The sequence below is a fragment of the Cavia porcellus genome, unplaced genomic scaffold, assembly GCF_034190915.1.
Source record: "Cavia porcellus strain 051 isolate PalLab524CR breed Dunkin Hartley unplaced genomic scaffold, mCavPor4.1 scaffold_4, whole genome shotgun sequence".
In the NCBI taxonomy this organism is placed as follows: domain Eukaryota; kingdom Metazoa; phylum Chordata; class Mammalia; order Rodentia; family Caviidae; genus Cavia; species Cavia porcellus.
The window spans coordinates 102083136-102103619 of NW_026947487.1; the positions used below are offsets into that span (position 1 = coordinate 102083136).

The 20484-nt window shown below is 44.9% G+C and overlaps 1 protein-coding gene and 1 non-coding gene across 5 annotated transcripts in view; one reads left to right on the forward strand and one right to left on the reverse strand.

The window, feature by feature from the left end:
- The window catches only part of Wwp2 (WW domain containing E3 ubiquitin protein ligase 2), a 132320-nt gene that overhangs the window by 49064 nt on the left and 62772 nt on the right, over positions 1-20484 (forward strand). For all 4 annotated transcript variants that reach the window (XM_003471980.4, XM_005004630.4, XM_023565970.2 and 1 more), the window contains one exon: positions 554-650. In XM_003471980.4, coding sequence (XP_003472028.1) covers positions 554-650 — 97 coding nt within the window. The remainder of the gene's footprint in view (positions 1-553; positions 651-20484) is intronic.
- On the reverse strand, positions 18855-18991 carry LOC111757464 (small nucleolar RNA SNORA2/SNORA34 family). The gene has a single exon (XR_002791808.1). It is a non-coding gene; the product is annotated as a small nucleolar RNA SNORA2/SNORA34 family (small nucleolar RNA).

Here is a 20484-nt window from a genome sequence, read left to right on the forward strand (position 1 = left end):
AGTACAGGAATTGAACCTGGACCTTTGGCTTAAGTGACATCTCCAAGCCTTTAAAAGTTTTTGTTTTGTTTTGTTTTAAAACCAGAGTCTTGCTCAGTTACCAGGTTTCTCAGGCCAGGCTTGAATTTGTGATTCTCCTGCCTGAGCTTCCCAAGTGCTGGGGTAACAGGTACGCACCACCCCACCTGCCTATGATTTTAAAATGAGCTGTCTGGTTGCACTATGTCCCCATTCCTGTGTCTACTTTTCATGTTAGCAACTGATTTCACACTTGCGAGGCCCAAGTTCCTGCGACGTATGAGACAGTCTTCGTGTTAGTGCCATGGACATTCTTCAGTGTCTTGGAGAAGAGGAGTGGTTTCCTGGGCTTAAGTGCCCTGTGTCATTGTGTGAATCACATCCCGTGTTTGTCCTTATTCCTTCCCATGCCAGGGACTGAAGCTGGTGAGATGTCTGGTCCCTATCCTGGCGAGTAACTCTAATACACAAAGTTCTGGGCCTGGTATCCACCTCTCAACATTTCTGTCCTTTCTTCTGATTGATCCCTTTCTAGGATCACAGCTGCCTTCAAGAGAGTCCAGTGGGTCAAGCGTAGCTTCCGAGAACCGGCACCCGCCCACCAGCACAAACTGCTTTGGTGGGAGATCCCGGTAAGACCCTGTTGATGAGAAGGAGCTGGGACCGTGCCTGAAGCTACTGAAAACAGGTTAAGAAGTGTCATGAAACTTACCTTAGAAACTACTGCACATTTCAGAGATCTTACAACTGCTTAACTATGTTAAGGGGTTCCAGAGGGGAGTATAGAAATCAGTGTTCTTTTTTTTTTTTTTTTATTGGTACTGGGGATCAAACTCACGACTGCACGCTTGCAAGGCAGGCGCTTGTGCCGCAGAGTTAAATCCCCAGCCCCAAGAACTCAGGATTCAGGGGCTGGGGATTTAGCTCAGCGGCATAAGCGCCTGCCTTGCAAGCAGGCAGTCGTGAGTTTGATCCCCAGTACCAATAAAAAGGAAAAAGAAAAAAAAAGAACTCAGGATTCTTAGAAGGGTCAGTGGTTGCCTGATAAAGATTGGGGCTGGGAAGGTTGGTTGTTTGGATAAAAGCACCTGTTGATTAGAAAACGTGTCTGCTTTTTTAAAGGTAAGGGGCTGTTTATAGGTAAGGGTAACTGTTGACTACAGTTATCCTTCTAGGATACACATAGAAGTGCTCACAGCAGAGTTGCTTGGATGTGAAAGATTCTGACTGCATTTCTAAATTTAGGGGTAGTTGGTTGTCCCTTTCAGATGTTGGTTAAAACCTTCTCTACTTAGAGTCTAAGTTATATTTTACTTGTTGTGCATCTTACATGATGTCTTATTATCTGTTGCAATTCCCATCTCATACCTGTATTGATGGTAGGATTCATGTTCAAGACAAAGCAACTAGGTTCCTAGGCAGGAGGATAGCTTTGAATGTGTTAGACTCAGAGATGAGGGAGGGGATTGCTTCTTTCTTTAATGGTTATTACAGAATACAAAATTCCCAGACAGTTTAAGGAGAGGAATTCTATACATATAGTTCATAAATCTTTCTCATCTGCCAAGAAAGGGTAACTGGTAAAAATCCCCACAAATCCTAGGGAGTGAGGTACAATTCTCTGAATAACAGAGCCTGATATCAGCCAGCACCCACAGGCTCGTGACAGGTCCCTGCAAGAACAGCTGTCGGCTTCTCTGGATTTGCTCATTTTACGGGTTTATAGGTAGCAGTGGCTGGGAGCTATCGGGAGCAGAGAGGGTGGAGGTTTGGATCTCTTGTCCATAGCGCCACTGGAAACTCAGATCCATTTCCCTGCTCTCCTCTCTGTGAGTCTCTGCAGAGGTGACCATGATGCCTGAAGACCAGTTGTATTTTCCGTGATTTGCTAGATGGCTCGCAGGATGGGATCAGTTGTCAGGTGGGACAAGACTGGGACCAACAGTGTGACTGGCTAGTCCTGTGTCAGCGAAAGCACGGTCCGGAGCTAGAGGGAACAGCGGGGACCGGCTAGGGGCAAGGAATACTTCAGCTCTCCTCAGAGTGGAGCCTGCTCGGCGTTGGTGTTTCATAACTGCATCTTGGTCTTTTAACTGGACTTGGGAAGTGTGTGTCACACATGCTGATGTCACTTAGTGCGGGCAGGAAGGGCAGAGTCTAGCTTTTGACAATTCAGGCCTAACTCAACCTGTTTGTTAGGCTCTTGAGTTATCAAGTTGATCAATCTTGAAATTTCTAAATCCTGAAAACCCTTGTTTGCTGTCCTCTGTCCTCTTAAAATAGCAGCTGGACCTCAGCAGAAAGTGGGATGCGCTTTTGCCCACCCCCTACAATACATGTTCAGTGCCGGTTCACTGTAGGGGCACAGTGCCTTCCCGCGTCCTCTCAGTGGGCCGAGCTCTTGAGTACACAGAGCTCTGTGTTTTCACAGGCCTCTGCCATCCAAGCGTTTGTCCTGCATCCACACAGATCTGTTCAGCGGAACCTGAGGGAGCACCTTAAATGTGTGTGCAGGTCACTTGCGCCCGTCCTGCTGCAGCTGGTCTGCTGGATAACAGTGTAGGGCTTTGGAATCAGAAGACAGATCAGAGCCTGGCCTGCCGTTTACTTGCTATGTGATATTGGAAAAGTCACAAACCTTCTCAGAGCCTCAGTTTAGGAAGATGTTACCCGCTTTCCAGGGTTGTTGTAGGAGTGAACTGAGTCACTCTGAGGGTCTCACATGCTGAGAGTGACTCAGTGAAGGTGGCAGTGGCTTCTCCTCGTGCCTAGACTGTTGTGTGCAGCATCACTTCCTGTAACTCCCTAAACCTGAGAAGTGAGGTACAGTGGATGCAATTTTCAAGGTCTGTGGTTGGGAGGTGGAGAATTGAACCTTTAAGACCTAAGGGCAGTCAGTACTCGCTGCCCTGGCTTCCTGGGACAGTGCATGGTGGGCTTCAGCCCTTGCCTCCGACACAAGTGTTTAGCTTCTGCCGTCTGAAGTGTAGGTTTTCCTTGGATCCGTGTGCTGTTCATCATGATCAGATGAAGGTGTGTGTTGTGTCCTGAAGGGGAGGACTGTGATGGCGAAGCGGCTCCTCCACTCCCCTTTTGCTGCTGTGTGGAGCTGTGGAGCTGGAATTGGGAAGGGTTTATGCCGGGGGTGCGTCTGCCCAGGCTCACATGGCACCACCACCGTCTGCTTGCTCAGCCCCCAGACTCTGTGGGATCCTGGCCACGCTCAGGTGAAACACCTCTAATTGTTTCCCTGTGTGCAGTGCCTCATGGAAGCCAGCATGAGATTGCGGCATAACTCATGGAGCATACAATTGTTTGCAGTCAGAGGCTCTGGCCGACTGCAGAGCTACTATCCTAGCTTGTTATCTGCTCCTCTGGTGGAAAACTCAGAAAACGTAATATTTAGCAAGAGAAGCAGGTCATGGAAAAACACAAGTTTGATGCTGTTATGTAAAGTTTAAAAATGTAGCTGGGGGGCAGGGCTGGGGATTTAGCTCAGCGGCATAAGCACCTGCCTTGCAAGCTCGAGATCGTGAGTTTGATCCCTGGTGTCAGTTAAAAAAAAAATATAGCTGGGCCTTATGTGCATACTTTTAGCACTCAGGAGGTTGCGCCACGAGGATTGCCACAAATTCAAGGCCAGCCTAGCCTAGTAGTGAGTTTAGGGCCAACCTGAACTACATAGGAAGACCTTATCTCAAAAAAAAAAAAAAAAAAAAAAAAGAAGAAAAAAGAAAAAAATTAATTAAAAGGCAGAATTAAATGATACATTTTTAAATAGATATCTTCATAAATGGTAAAACTGTAAATATGTATGGGAGAGCTAGATGCAATAGTTTGTACCTATAGGCCTGACTACTTGGGAGGCTGAGGCAAGAAGATTGCTTGAGCTCGAAAATTAAGGACCAGCCAGAACAACATAGTGAGTTCCTGTGTAAGTACCTATAGTGAAGTTCCCAACTAAGTACCGTAGTAAGTACCCAAATAAAATAAAACACATTCTAAAGACAGATAGGAATAATGAAATGAGGGAATGGTTCTCTTTAGGAGGAAAGAGATTAGTGTAATGAAGAAAGACCACAGAATTTCTAAGGTTACATTATTTCTTAGCCTGATTGGTGTTGATTTTGTTTTTTTAAATTGAGTATGTATTCTTGCATTTACATGATATATATTTTACAATAGTAGATTAAAAAAAAAAAAACTATTCCCTACCAACAAAGGAAACCTAACAGTACTGGTTTGGGGTTGGAAAAATTACCATTTACTCTTAAGGAAGACAAAATGTATTTATTATTTAGGTTTTTTGAGGCAGGGTCTTGCTATGCAGTTCAGCTGCCATTGAACTCAGTATGTAGGCCAGGCTGGCCTTAAACTTAAGGTGCTCCTCCTGCCTCAGTTTCCCAAGTGCTAGGATTGTAAGCATGCACTACTATACCTGGCATGACAGCTTTTAGTTCTTTGGGTTTTTCTAGGTTTAATAGTAGCCACTTAATTTAGTTGTTGTTGTGGGGTTTAATAGTAGCCACTTAATTTAGTTGTTGTTGTGTACTGGGGGTGGAGCCCAGGCAGCCCTGACCTGTAGCCCCTCCCTCTCTTTTTTTTTTCATTTTGAGACATAGTCTCACTAAGTTGCCCAGGTTGGGTTTGAGCTTGTGATCCTCCTGCCTCTCAGCCTTTTCAGCAGCTAGGATTATGGGCATGTACCACCACACCCAGCAACACTTAAAAATTGTGTGTGTGTGTGTGTGTGTGTGTGTGTGTGTGTGTGTGTGTGGTGATTCTAGAGCTTGAACCCAGGGCCTTTACCGGTAGTAGGTACATCAAAAGCTCTTTTGTCTTTAATTTTATGTTCTGAGCCAAGGTCTCCTTTGGCTGGCCTCACACTTGGTATCCTTTCCGCCGCAGCCTGCAGAGCGCTGGGGCCCTTGACTTTCATTCCGCCAGGTCTGTGTATGTGATATTCCTGCTGGTGGTTGGAAGCTGATATACCATGTTGCCTCCTAAGCTATACTGCTGTCACTTAGAAATCCCAGGCCTGAGTACTTAGTTTGGGATGAGGAGGGTGGGTTGCAGGTGAAAGCTGAGCCCCTCCAGGTGATGCATCAGAGCAGCACTGGAGGGCTGGCTATTAATATTAGCCTTCTGGGTCCAACTTATCGGGCACCATGCAGTGCATCCTGGGGTTGCAGGCACCTGTGCCATCTTGTGCTGCCTCCTCATCGGGTGCACTGTGAGCCTTCGCATGGGCACAGGGAGCACCACCATCTCTCTCAGGCTCCCTGGTGGTCTGGCCATTTGGGTGGACTGAGGCCAGCCTTGGCAACCTTGTGAGTCCGATCAGGTTGCTCAGCTTGCTCAGGTCTCTGTACCTGGCGAGACGCGCGTGCCCCACAAGGGCTGCCAGGAGTGTGGCCTCTACAGTCCGTGGGAAGTTTGGTCTTCTTGATGTGACAGAGATTTATGAAACTGGCAAAACTACGAGCTAGAAGAGATTGGTGTGTGGAAGGAGGACCTGGGACAGAGCTGCGGGAGTTTGCAGAGACTGCTAACTTTTGGCCGTGTCTGGAGGGCCACCTGCCTGCGGGAGCCAGGAGCCGAGTGGGCAGAGGCTGAGGCAGCGCTTGTGGGGAGCTATGCCTTCCTGGCTGCGACCTCGCAGTCACCCCAAGGTTGCAGGTGAAGTGTGGAAGGCCAGGACGTCTGTGCCCCTTGTGGCCTGCCGATACTTGGTTGCTTGTGACTTTTCTTTCTTTTTCTGACTGTGATGTGAAGGCAGGGAGGTGAGGGGATGGATGCCCCTTGGGCTGCAGTCCCTATGATGCTTCCATAGCCGGACAAGAAATAGAACCAAAAAAGGGAAGAATGTTGAATTTGCTTTAGCTTCATAAAGTTTTTCATGAATAGGTCTGAGATTGTGTAAGAGATTTTGGTTAAGGAGCTGGATATCAGGGCTTAAGCAATTCATTTTTCTTCATTGTTTGTGTATGGGCGTAAGTTATTTTGTGGTGAGAGTGTATGTGCATGTGCCTGCCAAAGAGCCGGAGGCCTTGAATTTGCCAGTGCCTCATACTAGCTGCCTCTTGGCCAGTGTAAGCCCTAATTTGCATGCCAACTTGCTCCTCCCAATGGATTTTTTTTTTTTAAATAGCGATATTCTTGGAGCCCTATGAAGCCCCAAGGTCTCTGGTGAGCTCTAAATAGCTCATCAGCTCTGTCTGCAGACAGCCTATTCCAGAAAGGAAAGAAAAATAAACCCAGCCGGGTGTGAGCCTGCTGGGAACACTTCAGGAAGTCCTGGGAGGGCCAGGGAGAATTGGGAAGCAAAGCGACAGGAAAAGAGAGGGACAGTCAGGAGCTGAGTCTTTGGGCACTGAGCCATTGTGTCAGTCAGAATGGCCACTGAGATGACCAAAGGCCACTGGGTTTGGAGATGTTGCCCTGTCAGCATGACACTGAATGTAGCACCCTACCATTTCCATTCAGGCCTCCTACCCAGCAGCCTTTCTTTAAAATCTGGCTCTGGCCATATTACCATTGCTGGGGAAGAGAGAAGAATGTGTGTAATTCATTTATTCATTCAGGGATAACGGAGAGCCAGCCCCTCCCACAGGGAGCTTGTGGGCTGACACAGATGGAAATCGTGCAAGGGCCCCGCTGGGAAAGTAGTTGTGGAGGTTAATCACACATTCATTTATACACTGACTTATTAATTATATATCAGTTAAAATGATACTAAAATGCTATTAATTATATATTAGTTATTGCGCAGGTATTTGTGTAGCATTTCTTTGGTGTGAGCCTCAGGAGAAAACTGCTTAGGAATCGGAATGAAGGCAGACAGCAGTGGTTATCACACACACTGAATGCCAGGCTCAGAGGGACAGATAACTTAGTGACCACTGCTGTGTTGGGTGCCACAGTGCTAGTGTGTACACACGTGAGGGATTTTACCTAAATCTGCCCTGGGGATTTGGAGACCACCTCACACACCTGAGCTGTATTTTGGAGTTTGCTCGACCAGTGAAGTGGGAGTCAGAGACATCACGTGTGTAGAATACCATACACAGCGTGGTGACAGCAAGGTAGAATAAGAGAATGTGGTATTCTTTTTTGTCTTTTTCGTTTTTATCGGTACCGGGGATCGAACTCACGACTGCCTGGTTGCAAGGCAGGCGCTTATGCCGCTGAGCTAAATCCCCAGCCCGAGAATGTGGTATTCTTGAGGAAACAGAAGTCATTTGGTAATGATGAAATTTGGTAAAATCCTGGAGATAATCTCTAGAGCTAACTGTGGTCTGGAGGCCAAACCCAGCGTGCTACCTGTTTTTGTTTTTCCTTTCTTTTCTTTTTTTTTCCATCTCTCTCTCTATCTATCTCTCTTTCTCTCTCTCTCTTTCTTTCTTGTGGGCACTGGGCATTGAACCCAGAACTTTTGCACTGAGCCGCCTCTCTTAAATTGTTTTAATCCTGTTACACAGTCTTAGCTTGGGTTGACTTGTAGTTGTCCTGCCTTAGTCTTCTTGATAATTATGCCTATTTTTGTTTTTAGTTTCTTTAAGAGCAATGTTAGGTTTATAGTAAAACTGAACATCAGGAACACAAAGTTCCATTGCCCTTTGCCCACAGATGTAGACTCCCCCATCATCAGGTCCCACCGAAGAGGGACATTTATAGAATGATGACCCAACAATGATATGTTATTGTCACTCAGAGTCTAGTTTATGTTAGGACACACTCTTGGTGGTGTCCAGTCCATGGATTTTGATAAATGTGTAAGGACACATTCCTGCGGTTACCGTGTCATACAGAAGAGTTTCACTGCCCTGTACTTCATCTATTCCTTCCCCCAAACCCTGGCATTGATCTTTTCTTGCTTTTAATTTTAAAAGCAAAAAAAGAATAAAAACGATGATACAGAATTTGAAAATAATAGGAGATTGACACTGGTTAATATATTGTGTATTATCTTCAAAGTAGTTGTTCAGATTGCAAGATAAAGAAAAAAAGTCACACAGGCAGACACTGGCATCGGTCTTTTGACTGTCCTCCTCATTTTGCCTGTCTCAGAATGTTGTAGATGTGGAGTCGTGCAGCACATAACTTTCTCAGGTTGGTTTCTTCACTAAGTAGTTTGCGTTTATGTTTCTTCCATGTCTCTTCATGGCTTGATTTCTTTTTAATGCTGAACAGCATCCCAATATCTGGATGTGCCAGTTTATCCATTCATTTACTCAAGGATGTCTTGGTTGTTTCCACATTTGGGCAATTATATGTAAAGCTGCTGTGAATGTCCATGTGAAGCTTTTTGTGTAGACATAGTTTTTAACTCAGGTAACTATAAAAGAATGTGGTTGGTGGATCATAGAGGAAATAATTTCTTTTTTTTTTTTAAATAAAGATGGAGGTCTTGCTACGTTGCTCAGGCTGGACTCAAGTGTTCCTCCTGCCTCAGCTTCCCAGGTAGCAGACACTAAGGTCATACCACCACACCCTACTAAGTATGCTTGGGTTTGTAAGGAACTGTCAAAAACTCTTCCCAGATGGTTGTAACCACTTAGCATTCCTGTTGGCGGTGAGTGAGGGTTCCTCTGGTTTCACATCTTTACCATTTTGGCATTTTGGCATTGTCTAGGTTTTGGCCATTCTCCCGAGTGTCTAATAGTATCTCATTGTTTTAACTTCTATTTCCCTAATGATGCGATATGAAGCATCTTTTCATATACTTATTTGCTTTCCACATATCTCCTTTGGAAGGGTAACTATTCAGGTCTTTTGCCATTTTTTTTTTTTAACCTAGTTGTTGATTTTCTTACTGTTATGATTTAAGAGTTCTTTGAATATTTTGGGTAGCAGCTCACCGTCAGATACATGTTTTTGCAGATCTCATTCTTTTCCTCCCTTTGTAAATAAAATTTTAATTGAACTTGACCATACTCCTGCATGTGTGCATGGTCTGTGGCTATGTGCACCAAGAGTGGCAGAGTTAAGTGGTTTGATAGAGACGTGGAAGGTTAGCAAAGCCTAAAATATTTATTTTCTGGCCTTTACAGAGTCTGCTGATTGCCGCTGTAGGAAATGGTAAGAAGGTTAAAGCCAGTTCACAAATGGCCTTTTGTGTTTTTCTGAGAACTTTAGATTTATTTTTTGGAGACAGGGAGCCACTGAATTTTGAGCAGTGGTGTGAGATAATCTTTCTGTAGTTAATTTTTCAGCAAAGTAGTTTGACGAATGGATTCGAAGCTGTATGATTAGGGTTCATTGCAAGAAACCAGAACCATGGTTGTTCTTTCAAGCAGAAAGGCATTTAATATGGGGAATTAGATGTTTACAAAAGCCCCTGAGTGGGCTGGTCCCAGCAGAAGCGAGGGGTCTTCCCTGGCCTTTGATTTCAGCTTCATAGGCCAGCAGCTGAAACCCAGATGTCAGGGAACTGCTGCAGCCACCTTCCGTGCACCAAGCACGTGTCCAGGGATCGAGGTGTGGAGTTTGCTGGTGCCCTTTCTTGTCACCACTCCCGTGGGATGATGGCTCCTATCTTCCTTTGCTTCCCAAATCTTTGAGAGCTTTCCACTCACACAACCTGAGTCACATCCAGAGCCTTCCTGCAGGGGAGACCAGAGTCTTTTAGTCTCTGGGAGGGACCAGAAGGAGGGGGACTCCTTGGGGATGCCTGACACAGTGGGGGCAAGGACTAGGACCAGGGACCAGTTCGGAGGACTTCCGTTGGAGCTGGTGAGGTAGGAATTGATGGCTAGTGCCATGGACAGAGAGGAGAGTGGAGAGCACACAGGACAGCTAGCATGTCCTTAGAGGTCTAATCGTGGGGCACTGTGGAGAGCAGGAGGCTTGGGTTCTTTCTCCCCAGCTCTTTTAGGGGTGATGTCATCCATAGAGACATGGGAGAGGAGGGCCTTAGGGTCTGTTGATTACATTTTTATTTTTACTCTTCTTTCACATTGAGAATTAGGGTTTCAGCATACAAACTTTGGGGGAATACAAGACTTCAGTCTGTAGCAGAGAACTTTATTTTTTATTTTTATTGGTTCATGTTTACCAGTGCGTAATGTTTACCATCCTCAAGGGGAATTGTTACATGTGCATAACACATCTTATTTCTTTCTTTTAAAGACTGTCAAATTAAAATTATATCCTCAGTGGCAGTTGGCTTTGGCCTTTAGCAAGCTCTAAGGAATAAACCCCAAGAGCAAAACATTACATTCGCGGTTGTGGACAGGTCGTAGACAACAGGGCCTAGATAAGGAAGACCACAGTTTAGAGCCCTGGAGGGATAGTTTTGTGTTAACCAGATTGTGCCTGGATTTTAGGACCTCTCAGTCCTAGCAGTCTGCGACTGAGAGGGAAAGGGTTTAGAGAGGAAGAAAGAGAGAGAATGGGTCTTGGAGACATGACTGCAGTCACAGAGCCGGGTGGCTTGGATACGTGGCGATGGAGGACGAGGCTGAAGTGCTGCAGATGCTTCGAGCAGATGTGGCTGCAGGGAAGCCGCTTGCGCAGGCCGTGGTGCTGGTGGCAGTGGCTTGGTATGATGTTAGCCTTTTCCTTTAGGGTTCTGTGGGAACGGTTAGCTGCTTTGGGGAGTGCCGAGGCTGGTGGGGTGGTGATTTGGGGTTGGATTAGTGACTGTCTTTGTGATGGCCTAAATGGAGCGACTCCTTTCAAACACTGAAACCATTCTATGTTTAGCCTTTTCATTTTCTAGTGAATAAAAATAGTTACAAAACCAAGACCTGGAATTTATATTGCTTTATGCTTCACTTATGCTTCCAGAGGTTCTTACATATACCGTTAAATATTGGAAACACAGTGGGGTTGTTATCTCAGCCTTGTTTGGGCCATCCCCCCTCATTTCCCAGGCATTTATCACTCCACTCTGGTACAGGTCCTGATCATTCCGCCAAAACTGGAGCCTCCAAGCCCACCCAGCCTATTTACAGGTTGAACACCTGGCCTAGTCCTGTCTAGAAACACTCTGCCCCTTTCGTTCTCTCTTACTGTTCCTCTAATTCCTACCCCGTGTTATTGATCTTTAGTAAAAAATCATTTTGATTTGTGCAACAACAACATCAAGAAAAAGGCATAAATGTGTTCTGTAAGAGCAGGTTGTGAGGGCCTGGGGATTTAGCTCAGCGGCATAAGTGCCTGCCTTGCAAGCAGGCAGTCGTGAGTTCGATCCCTGGTACCAATAAAAACAAAACAAAAAAAACAACAACAAAAAAAAAGAAAAAAAAAAAAAGCAGGTTGTGATACCACAGAGGGCCTGTGGCAAGGCGTGGAAAAGCTGACTGATTTTAAGCAAAGATTGAGGAAGGTGAGGGATTTAGCCCTAAGGGCCCCTGGGCAAAGAGGGGAGGCTGGTGCAGAAGCTGGAGCCTTTGGAGCTGAAGAACAGCAGAGCACTGGGCCTGCAGAGACGCAGTCACGGGGAAGGGGACAGCAGTGAGGGGCGAGGCCAGGTTGTTTCTACAGAATTCTGCCTTATGCACAGCCGTACGTGGATACTCAGCTGCTTTGAAACTCAATGAATTTGGTACCTGATGCATTTTGATGTGAACATTTCATCCCAATACTCATTTGTTTGGTACTTGACACATAAGCTAGAACTCATCAGTGTTGATTCCCTTGTGATTTGCTGCCTTTTCCAGCTCAGACAGTTCATGTGGTACTCATCACACCTCCTGGAAACAATTAGCAGTGAGTAGCATGGTACTACTGTACTGCAAGATTATTTGCCTGGGCCTATGGCCCACGGTACCATTTGAAATATGTCTTATCGGCAAATTAAACTTTTTATCCTTATTGTATGATTCTCTTTTTTTCCTTTTTTGGCCCTGTTCGGATTGAGCCCAGGACCTCTTGGACACTAGGCAAGTGCTCTATACTGATCTATAGCTTCAGCTACTTTTTTAAAAATGCATTTTCTCTTAAATTTATTTTGAGCAGTAGAAAGGAGCAACCAACAACTCAAGTCACTCCCAAAAGCTTTATGTTGAACACAAGAAACCAGACCCAGAAAGTTACATTCCGTGTGATTTCATTTCTGTGCTTTCTGGAAGGGGCAAAATTATAGAGACAGAAATCCAATCAGCAGTTGCTGTGGGTTGAGGGAGGGACTGACTGCTCAGGAGCACAAAGAAACTTGGGGGGTGGGGGGTGGAAACGTGCCATGTTCTGATTGGGGTGGTGCTAACATGACTAGAGCATTTGTTAAAACTCATCCAACGATACCCTTTAAAAGGGTGAATTTACTGCATGTAAATTATCCTTAATTTCAAAATCTTTTAAAAAGCCTATTTGGTTCCACATTAGTGTTTTTACTTCAGCTGGCTTTTCTTTTGATCTGTTTGCCATATTTTTTCCACATCTGCTTAGCTTCAACTTTTTTGGCCTTTTTATTTTAGGTGGTGTTTCTTGTACCAGCATTTAACTTGATTAGAAAAAATCCACTGTGACAACTTCTGTCTTTATACTGTCAGTCCATTTGTATTTCCTGTGATTCTGGGTATCTTTGGAGTATTTAAAAATCCTTTTGTCTTTTAATTTTTATCTGTCCTGCCTTCTTTGTTTTCCTTCCACATTAAACCTACCTTTTAAGGAAGAGTGATGAGCCTGCCTTTTAAATAAGTCTTGGTGAGTTGAAGGCATCTTGGCTCTCTGATTATTTGACAATGGAGTGTCAAATTCTGCATGAAGCCACATGAAGAGAACATGAACTTACTGGTTCCCGGCCCACAGATTTTCTGTTTATCTTTTTGCTGATGTGTAGCTTTCTGTACATTCTGTCTACTTCATGTGCTTGTAAATGCCCATTAACAGTGCAATCTTTAATGATAGCAGAGTGACAAAATAAGTTTTAATGGAATTAATGAAAAAGATATGGTGCAGTACTGCTTCAGGGGGTATGTGCTGTTTTGTAGAGGAGAAAGTGAGGATGAGGGTTGGTTGGCTTTTATTTTTCTTAAATTTTTTACTTAAAAATGAGTGAGTTACAAAAATAAAAGCTTTTTTATCTTTTGGTGCTGGGAGCCAAATTCAGGGCTTTGAATATGCTAAGCACACTGCAAGTGAGCTATATTTTTAGTGGAAAAAAAGTTGAACTTTGAATCAAATCATATGTTTTTCCTTAGCACTTCGAGAAGAGTGATGACTTGGAGGGTCCTGAGGAGCTCCCTGGTCCTCTCCCATGCAGTCTGTCAGCTTTGTGGGCAGATGGGCAGTGGGGAGTTAGGGCTGAGGCTCCACTGAATGCGAGTCCAGGGCCCAGTGAGCCTCATTCATCTTTGTGTCCCTACCAGGACCTAGAATAGTGTCTTGCTGCACGTAGCAGCCGTTCAGTCAATATTTATTGAGTTGAAAGAGCCTTGTATTCCTGCTCCTCCTCTGCCAGAGCCTTGGGGTGGGTCTCGCTACTGGTTTACATTCCTTGGCATCCTGGCGCCTGAGGTGTGACAGCGTCAGGGGATTTTTTTTTTTTTTTTTTTTTTATCAAAACCGCCTTGTGCTTTCCTAGGCTTTGCCTTGCCACCGAGAGCACCGTGGGTTCCCCCCGCCTTCTCCACCCTTCAGATTTCATGTAGTGCCTTTTTTTTCTTTTTCCTGATTTATATTTCCATATTGAACACTTTTCATGAACTATTCTTTTTAAACCCTTGCAATTTTTAGGGTTGACATTGGAATTGGGCATGAGTAGACACCTAAATACGTTGTGTAAATGTTATTAGGGAAAAGAACATGTACAGTCTCTGCATTTTGACTTTACCGGAAGAGCATGTTACTTACTGGTCTAAGAGCAGTAAGGTCCTGCTGGTACAGAGTTGCGCCAGTGCCCGGGTGATTACTGAATCTTGCCAGGACAGGACAGGAGATCGCTGGGCTCCAGGAGCAGTCGTGACTGCATGAGGCCTGCTGCTAAGTGAGATGGGGCAGTCGCAGTGACTGCTGCCCCACACCGCTGAGAGCCGGCATGTTCCTTGTGTTCCTCGTCACAGGGTCCCTCTGTCTCCAAGCCAGGGACGATGAGATGAATCTTCCTTGTGTTGGTTATCTGGTTTTCTCTTCTGTCCCCTGCTAGACAAGGTGCTCTGCTTCGAGGTAGGATATAATTGATGATATAATTTTTTTTTTCTTTTTTGTTTTTACCGGTATCAGGGATCGAACTCAAGACTGCACACTTGCAAGGCAGGCGCTTATGCTGCTGAACTAAATCCCCAGCCCCGATGATATAATTTTTTTGCAGTACTGAGAGTTGAATTCAGGATCTTTGCACTAAGCTACATCACCAGCATTTTACTTTTTAAATTTATTTTTATTTTTTAAATTTTGAGACAGTGTCTTCCTATGTCACTAAGTTGCTCAGGCTGGGCTCAACTTGGATCCTCCCGTCTCAGCTTTTGAGGGTGCAGGGATTACAAGCTTGTGCCCCACACTGGGCTGTGGTTGCCCATCTTAAAGTCAGCTGTGCTGCATAACATGTGATAACCGAGGATGTGATGGCTCCTCACATTCATGGCTTTTGCATATCAGGGTACAGTATTTTTGAGAGGAGCCTACTGTAAAAGATCACAGTTCTCATGTTTAATAACTTGCCTAGTCTTTACTAGTTAGAATATGCTTGAAAATTACAGCTATAACAAAATGAAACATGCCAGATAAAATCTGGAGATGATGTGGGCACAGTGTGAGTCTAATGGAATCAGTTTATTTCTATGACCTGATATTAGAGGATGGTTTCACTTGCTATAGGGTAGCCTTTTTGGAAGATACTGCCCCAAAACCAGGCAGACCATCGCTTCCATCCTTTAGCACAGATTCTATTCTTTTTTTTTTTCCTGATTTTGTTTGTTTGTTTTTTCAATAGGATTATGCTATATAGTTCAGACAGGTCTTGAATTTACCACGTGACCCAGGCTGGCTTTTTTTTTTTTTTTTTTTAGGCAGGGTCTTGCTGTGTAGTTCCGGCTAGCTTTGAATTCACTGTGTAGCCCAAACTGGCCTTGAACTCACAGCAATCCTCCTGTCTCAGCCTCTAGAATGCTGGAATAACAGGTATGCACTGCCACACCCAGCTTCAGTCTGGTTTTGAATTTACTATGTAGCTCAGGCTGGCCTCGAACTTGTAGCCATCATCCTGCTTCAGCCTCCCAAGTGCTGGAATTATAGGCTTGCAACATTGTGCGTGGCTCCAGGCTGGCCTTGAGCTTCTGGTGATCTTTTTGCCTCAGCCTCCCGAGTGCAGGAATTACAGGTGTGCTCTACCATACCTGGCTTGTCGTCTTTTCTGAGATAAGGTCTCACTGTTTTGTCCAGGCTAGCCTCAAACTCCTGGCCTCAGGAGATCCTCTTTGCCACAGTCTTTTGAGTATTTAGAATGACAGGCACAAACCACCCCATGGCCTGGGATACTTAGTAAGTTCAAAGCTAGCCTAAACTACATGGCGAGACCCTGGCCATTCTTTAAAGGAATGAGGCTGGGGAGATGACTAGACTGGAAAGAACACATAAAGCAGTAGAAATCCCAGGCCTGAGTCAGGTGTGGTGGCTCATGCCTGTAGTCCCAGCACTCAGGAGGCTGAGACAGGAGAATTGTTGCAAGTTCAAGACCAGTGTAGGCTACAAAGTGAGCTCAAGGCTAGCCTGAACTGTGTAGAGAGAGACCCTGTCTCAGAAAGACCAAAAGAAAGAAAGAAAGAAAAGAAAAGAAAAAAGAAATTCCAGGCCTGAAAGCACATTTGAAACCTCACTGCCTGCTTGTTCATTCATTATACAAGTATTTTCCTGAATGTTACTGTGTGGCCAGGCACACACCAGGCCCTGGGTATACCAGTATCCCAAGTGGAAGCGCCCAGAGGGAAAGCTAGGATGCTGTGCAAGAGAAGGGAGAAAACTGACTGTAGCCTAGGGGTGAGGACGTCTAGACCAAAATGTGGCTTAAGAGCCAGGTGGGCCAAGAGTCCAGGCAGGTAGACCAGGAAAGGCCTGTGTGCTTTTTTTTGAGATAAGTTCTTGTCACCATGTAGTCTAGGCTAGGCTTGAACTCACTAGCTCAGGGTGGTCTTGAATTCACAGCAATCCTCCTGCCTCAGCCTCCTGCGTGCTGAGATTATAGGTATGAACTACCATGCCCAGCAATCCTACGTTTTCTTTTCTTTTTTTTTTTTTTTTATTGGTACCGGGGATCGAACTCATGACTGCCTGCTTGCAAGGCAGGTGCTTATGCCGCTGAGCTAAATCCCCAGAACCCAACTCTTAACCCAGCCATGAGGCCAAGGTAACCGTGAGCATACACAGGAGCTCGGGACCAAGAACCAGTGGGGTGGCAGGGGCCACCGTTGTCAGATGCGGAGTTCACTCCACGTCTGCTGAATTCCTGCCTTTGTGCTTTGTAATACCAGAACCTTCAGAAATGACACCCAGCATCCTGTAATTCCCAGACTGTCCTTACTGTCCATGGGAGTTGGATTCAGGATCTCCTTGGAGTTCCAAAATCCAAGGATGCTCAGATGCCTTTTATAAAATGGTACAGTATTTGCATACAACCTATGCACATCATCCTCTATGTTTTAAATAATCTTTAGATTACTTATAGTACCTAAGTGCTGTGTAAATTGTTGTTCTGTAGCATTTAGTTTTGAGGCAGGGTCTCGATATGTAGTTTATGGTAGCTTGGAACTCACTATGTATCCAGGCAGACCTTGAACTCATGGTGATTCTCCTGCCTCAGCCTCCCAAGTGCTGGGATTACAGGCATGTACCACCACACCTGGCATTCCTGGATATTTTAACTTTGCAGTTGGTTCACTCAGTGGAGGCAGAACTCAACAGTTAGGGACGCTAGCTCAAAATCCTGTGCAGTCCCTCCACTGGAGGCAGTGAGGTACCAGGTTCATAGAGATGTGGTACCATAGGGAAGAAGGTAAAGACACTCTCCTGGTCTCCTGCCTAAGCTGCTGATTGGCATCCCTTTCCCTCTGTGAGTGGATCGGTGGCCGAGGGTACTTAGCTGTGAGAGCATCTGCAGCTCTGCTAATTCAGGTTCACATGGCTCAGGTCATGGACAAATCACAACTGCCATCCCTATTCTGGGACAGCAAGTCACCTGCCCACCATCAGGCTGGGAGCACTTCCTCTCTGAACTTTGGCTTTTCTCAATGGTGGGAGGGCACCTGAGCATTCTTGTCTGTTAAGGCCACTGTTCAGTCTGGAATCCAATGGATGAGTCGCAATTTACTGTTCTTTCTCTCCTAGGGCCAAATGGCTAAGCTGGTTAAAGCCAGCACCATTCAGAGGCCTGCTCTGTCCTCCTTGAGCGAAAGTAAATCATTTGTCTTCTGTAATTTAGAACGGAATTGGCAGCAGCTCTATTTTCACCTGCCCTGTCATTTGTGAGGCTGGTAGCCTAGAGGTAGGGTGTGGAACGGAGCCATAAATTCCCCTGGGCATGACTAGAACCACCCATTTTAGCTGTAATTGCACCTTCCCCGCTCTCCCTTCTGCCCCTGCCCCCATTGGAGTGCGGAGGAAGAACTGCACAGAGTGGGTGGGAGAGGGCTTGCTGATTGATCACTTCGGAGGCTGGAGGCCTTTTCTTTTCCCATCAACATTTCTCTCTTTCCCTCCATGCTTCTATTTTAAGTGCCTGTTTCTTGCTGGTTTTGTCTTGCTGCAAACTGGCCCAGTTCCACTCAGTTTTTTTTTTTTTTTTTTTCCATGCTGCTATTAAAAGACAATGACCATTAAGAACACTCAGAGCAGGGGCAGAATTGAGGGCAGGAGCCCTCTTGGTTCTAGTACTCCCAGGCAAATACCGATTCCAGCTCTCTGGATTAGAATAAGACAAGTTAGTTTTATTAACACAGAGGAGAACCAGTCATGCACTGTTAGATCCTGAAGTCTGTCTGTCCTGAGCTTGGATACCAACAGTCCTGAATCAGAGATCCCTTTTGTTTTGGGTCTCTTTACTGAATTCTTGACACTTTGAGGGACATGTCTCTTAAGTTTTATTTATTTATCTCTATTTTAAAGAGAATAAAACAAAACAGAACAATGGGAATGGTACTGGATTTCAAAAACAAGATAGGAAATCAAGCATAGTTACTGTGATGGGCATTGTTTTTCTCTAAATAGATGCTCAGACCACCAGACACAGGCATGCAAAGTCAGTCAAACAGTGCAAGCACTAATTTGCCATTGTCTCAAAAATTTCAGGTGTGCGGCTTCTAATCCCTCTATGTCTGTGTCTCCTGGGCTTGTTCTGGATGGGACACAGGCAAACAGAATTAAACAGCAAGAGCACTGAGTTTTTCTTCACTTCAGTTGCTGTCATCTCAGAATTTCAGGTGTGTGACTTCCAGCCTCCGTGTGTCTGTGTCTCCTGGACTTATTCTGGTGGCCGGAGGTCTGAGATTGTGCCTTGCTCCTTTGTCTTGACATTTTCCTGTTTTCTTCTGAATCGACTGGTTGCTGAGTCCCAGGCTTTTCCCTCACTGGCTGCCCGTCCTGTGATACAGGGAATTGGGCTAGGCACCAGGGTTCCTGGGATGTGTCTCCTAGGGTGGCAGAGAGTGTGGGGTGGCTGTTCATTGATGTTCCCCCAATGGCCTCCTCCTTTCTGGGCCTGCTGCAGTGGGCTCACCAGAGGGGCATGGCAGTGGTAGGCGCACTGGGGGTCAAGTTGTTGCTTTCTTTCTTTTTTTTTTATTTTTGTTCTTTTTGAGGCAGTGTCTCACTATGCAGTTCAGGCTGGCCTTGAGCTCACTTTGTAGCCCAAGCTGGCCTCAGATTCACAGTTGTCCTGCCTCAGCCTCCCAAGTGGGGCAACTGAGTTGTTTCTAATGAACTGACTATTGCATTTCTAAAGTTCTAAAATGATCAGCAAACCATAGAAAGATACCACTTTAGGCTCCTTCTTGAAACCAACAGCTTCTGAAAACTGCCAGCCTTGATTCAGGATCATATCTAAATTTTAAAGACTCTCCACATTCACTAATATAGAAATGTTTGGAGTAGCCTTAGATTTTGCTTAAATTATAATCCTATCAAGGTGTTTGTTTTGTTTTCTTTTGATGTATCCTCTTGCCTAAAGTTACCTGCCTTTTTAAAATTTGTGCTCATTTTTATTTTATTTTTCACTTGTCTTTGCTTTTTATTTTGGTGGCACTTAGGATTGAACTCATTAGACAAGCACTGTAACCTGAGCTCCAGCTCCAGCCTCTCTTTTAATTATTAAGATTTTGAGATCTCACTAAGTCACCCAGACTGGCCTCAAATTTTTGAACGCCCAGTCTCAGCCCTCAGGTAGCTGGCATTACAGATGTGAACCCCAAGCCTAGCACCAATTGCTTTTTGCTAAATTATGAAATTAAGTTTATTGAGGTATAATTTACAAACAAAATTCTTCTTTGTAGTATGTAAGCCTCTAAGTTTAGACAAAAGCATACGGTAGCCACCACCATAGTCATGATATAGAAGTTATATCACCTGGAAGTTGTCCTGTGCCCCTTGGGAGCCAACCCCTCCCTTCTTCTCCAGCCACTGACAGTGAGTGGTCTGTTTTCTTTCCCCCAAAGGATTTTTTTGTTTTGTTTTGTTCTGTTTTTGTTTTTGAGACAGCATCTTGCTAGGCAGTTCAGGCTGACTTTGAACTTACTACGTAGCTGAGGTTAGCCTTGAATTGTAGTGAGCCTCCTGCTTCAGCCTCCTGAGTGCTGAGTGCTGGGATTACAGGCTTGTACTACCACGCCCCACTTCCCCAAAGTTTTGTATCTTCTTGAGTGGCAAAAAAAAAACAAAGAAAAGCTGATCCACTAGGGTAAAAGTCCCTTTGAATCTTTAACTTAGTGAAATGCGTCTACCTCGAGCCACCTCTGCTGCGTGTCCTAGCACAGCGCTCCTTGTGTTTGCTGAGTACTAGCACTTGGCAGGGATGTGTCACATTACCTACTCCTCTGTCCGTCTAAGAACTTGGGATTATTTATGATTTGTGGAACTTATGAATAATCATTATAAAACTTGCTTGCAGAAAATTACATAAGGAGATGTTTTCATTTCTCATGTGTAAATACCTTGGAGTAGGATTGCTGGTTCATGTGCTCAGCGCATGTTAGATTTTGTAAGGAACGGTTAAACTGTTTTGGAAAGCGCCTGACTCGTGTTGCCTTCCCTCGTAGACTCTGGAAGAGCATGCAGTCCTTACCAGGACTGGTCGCCGTCAGTTTTTCTTGTGCTTGTTTGTTGTCTGCAGGTCTTTGGTGAAATGTCCATTCATATCTTTTGATTATTTTTAAAAATTTGGGTTGTTTTCCTATTGCCGAACTTTGAGAATTCTTTACGTATTCTAGGCTTTCCTTTTGTCAGATACTGTATGTTCTTACAGTTTATAAAATGTCTTTTTTATTTTCTTAATGTTGTCTTTAGAAAAGCAGGAGTCTTACATGTTCATGAAGCTGC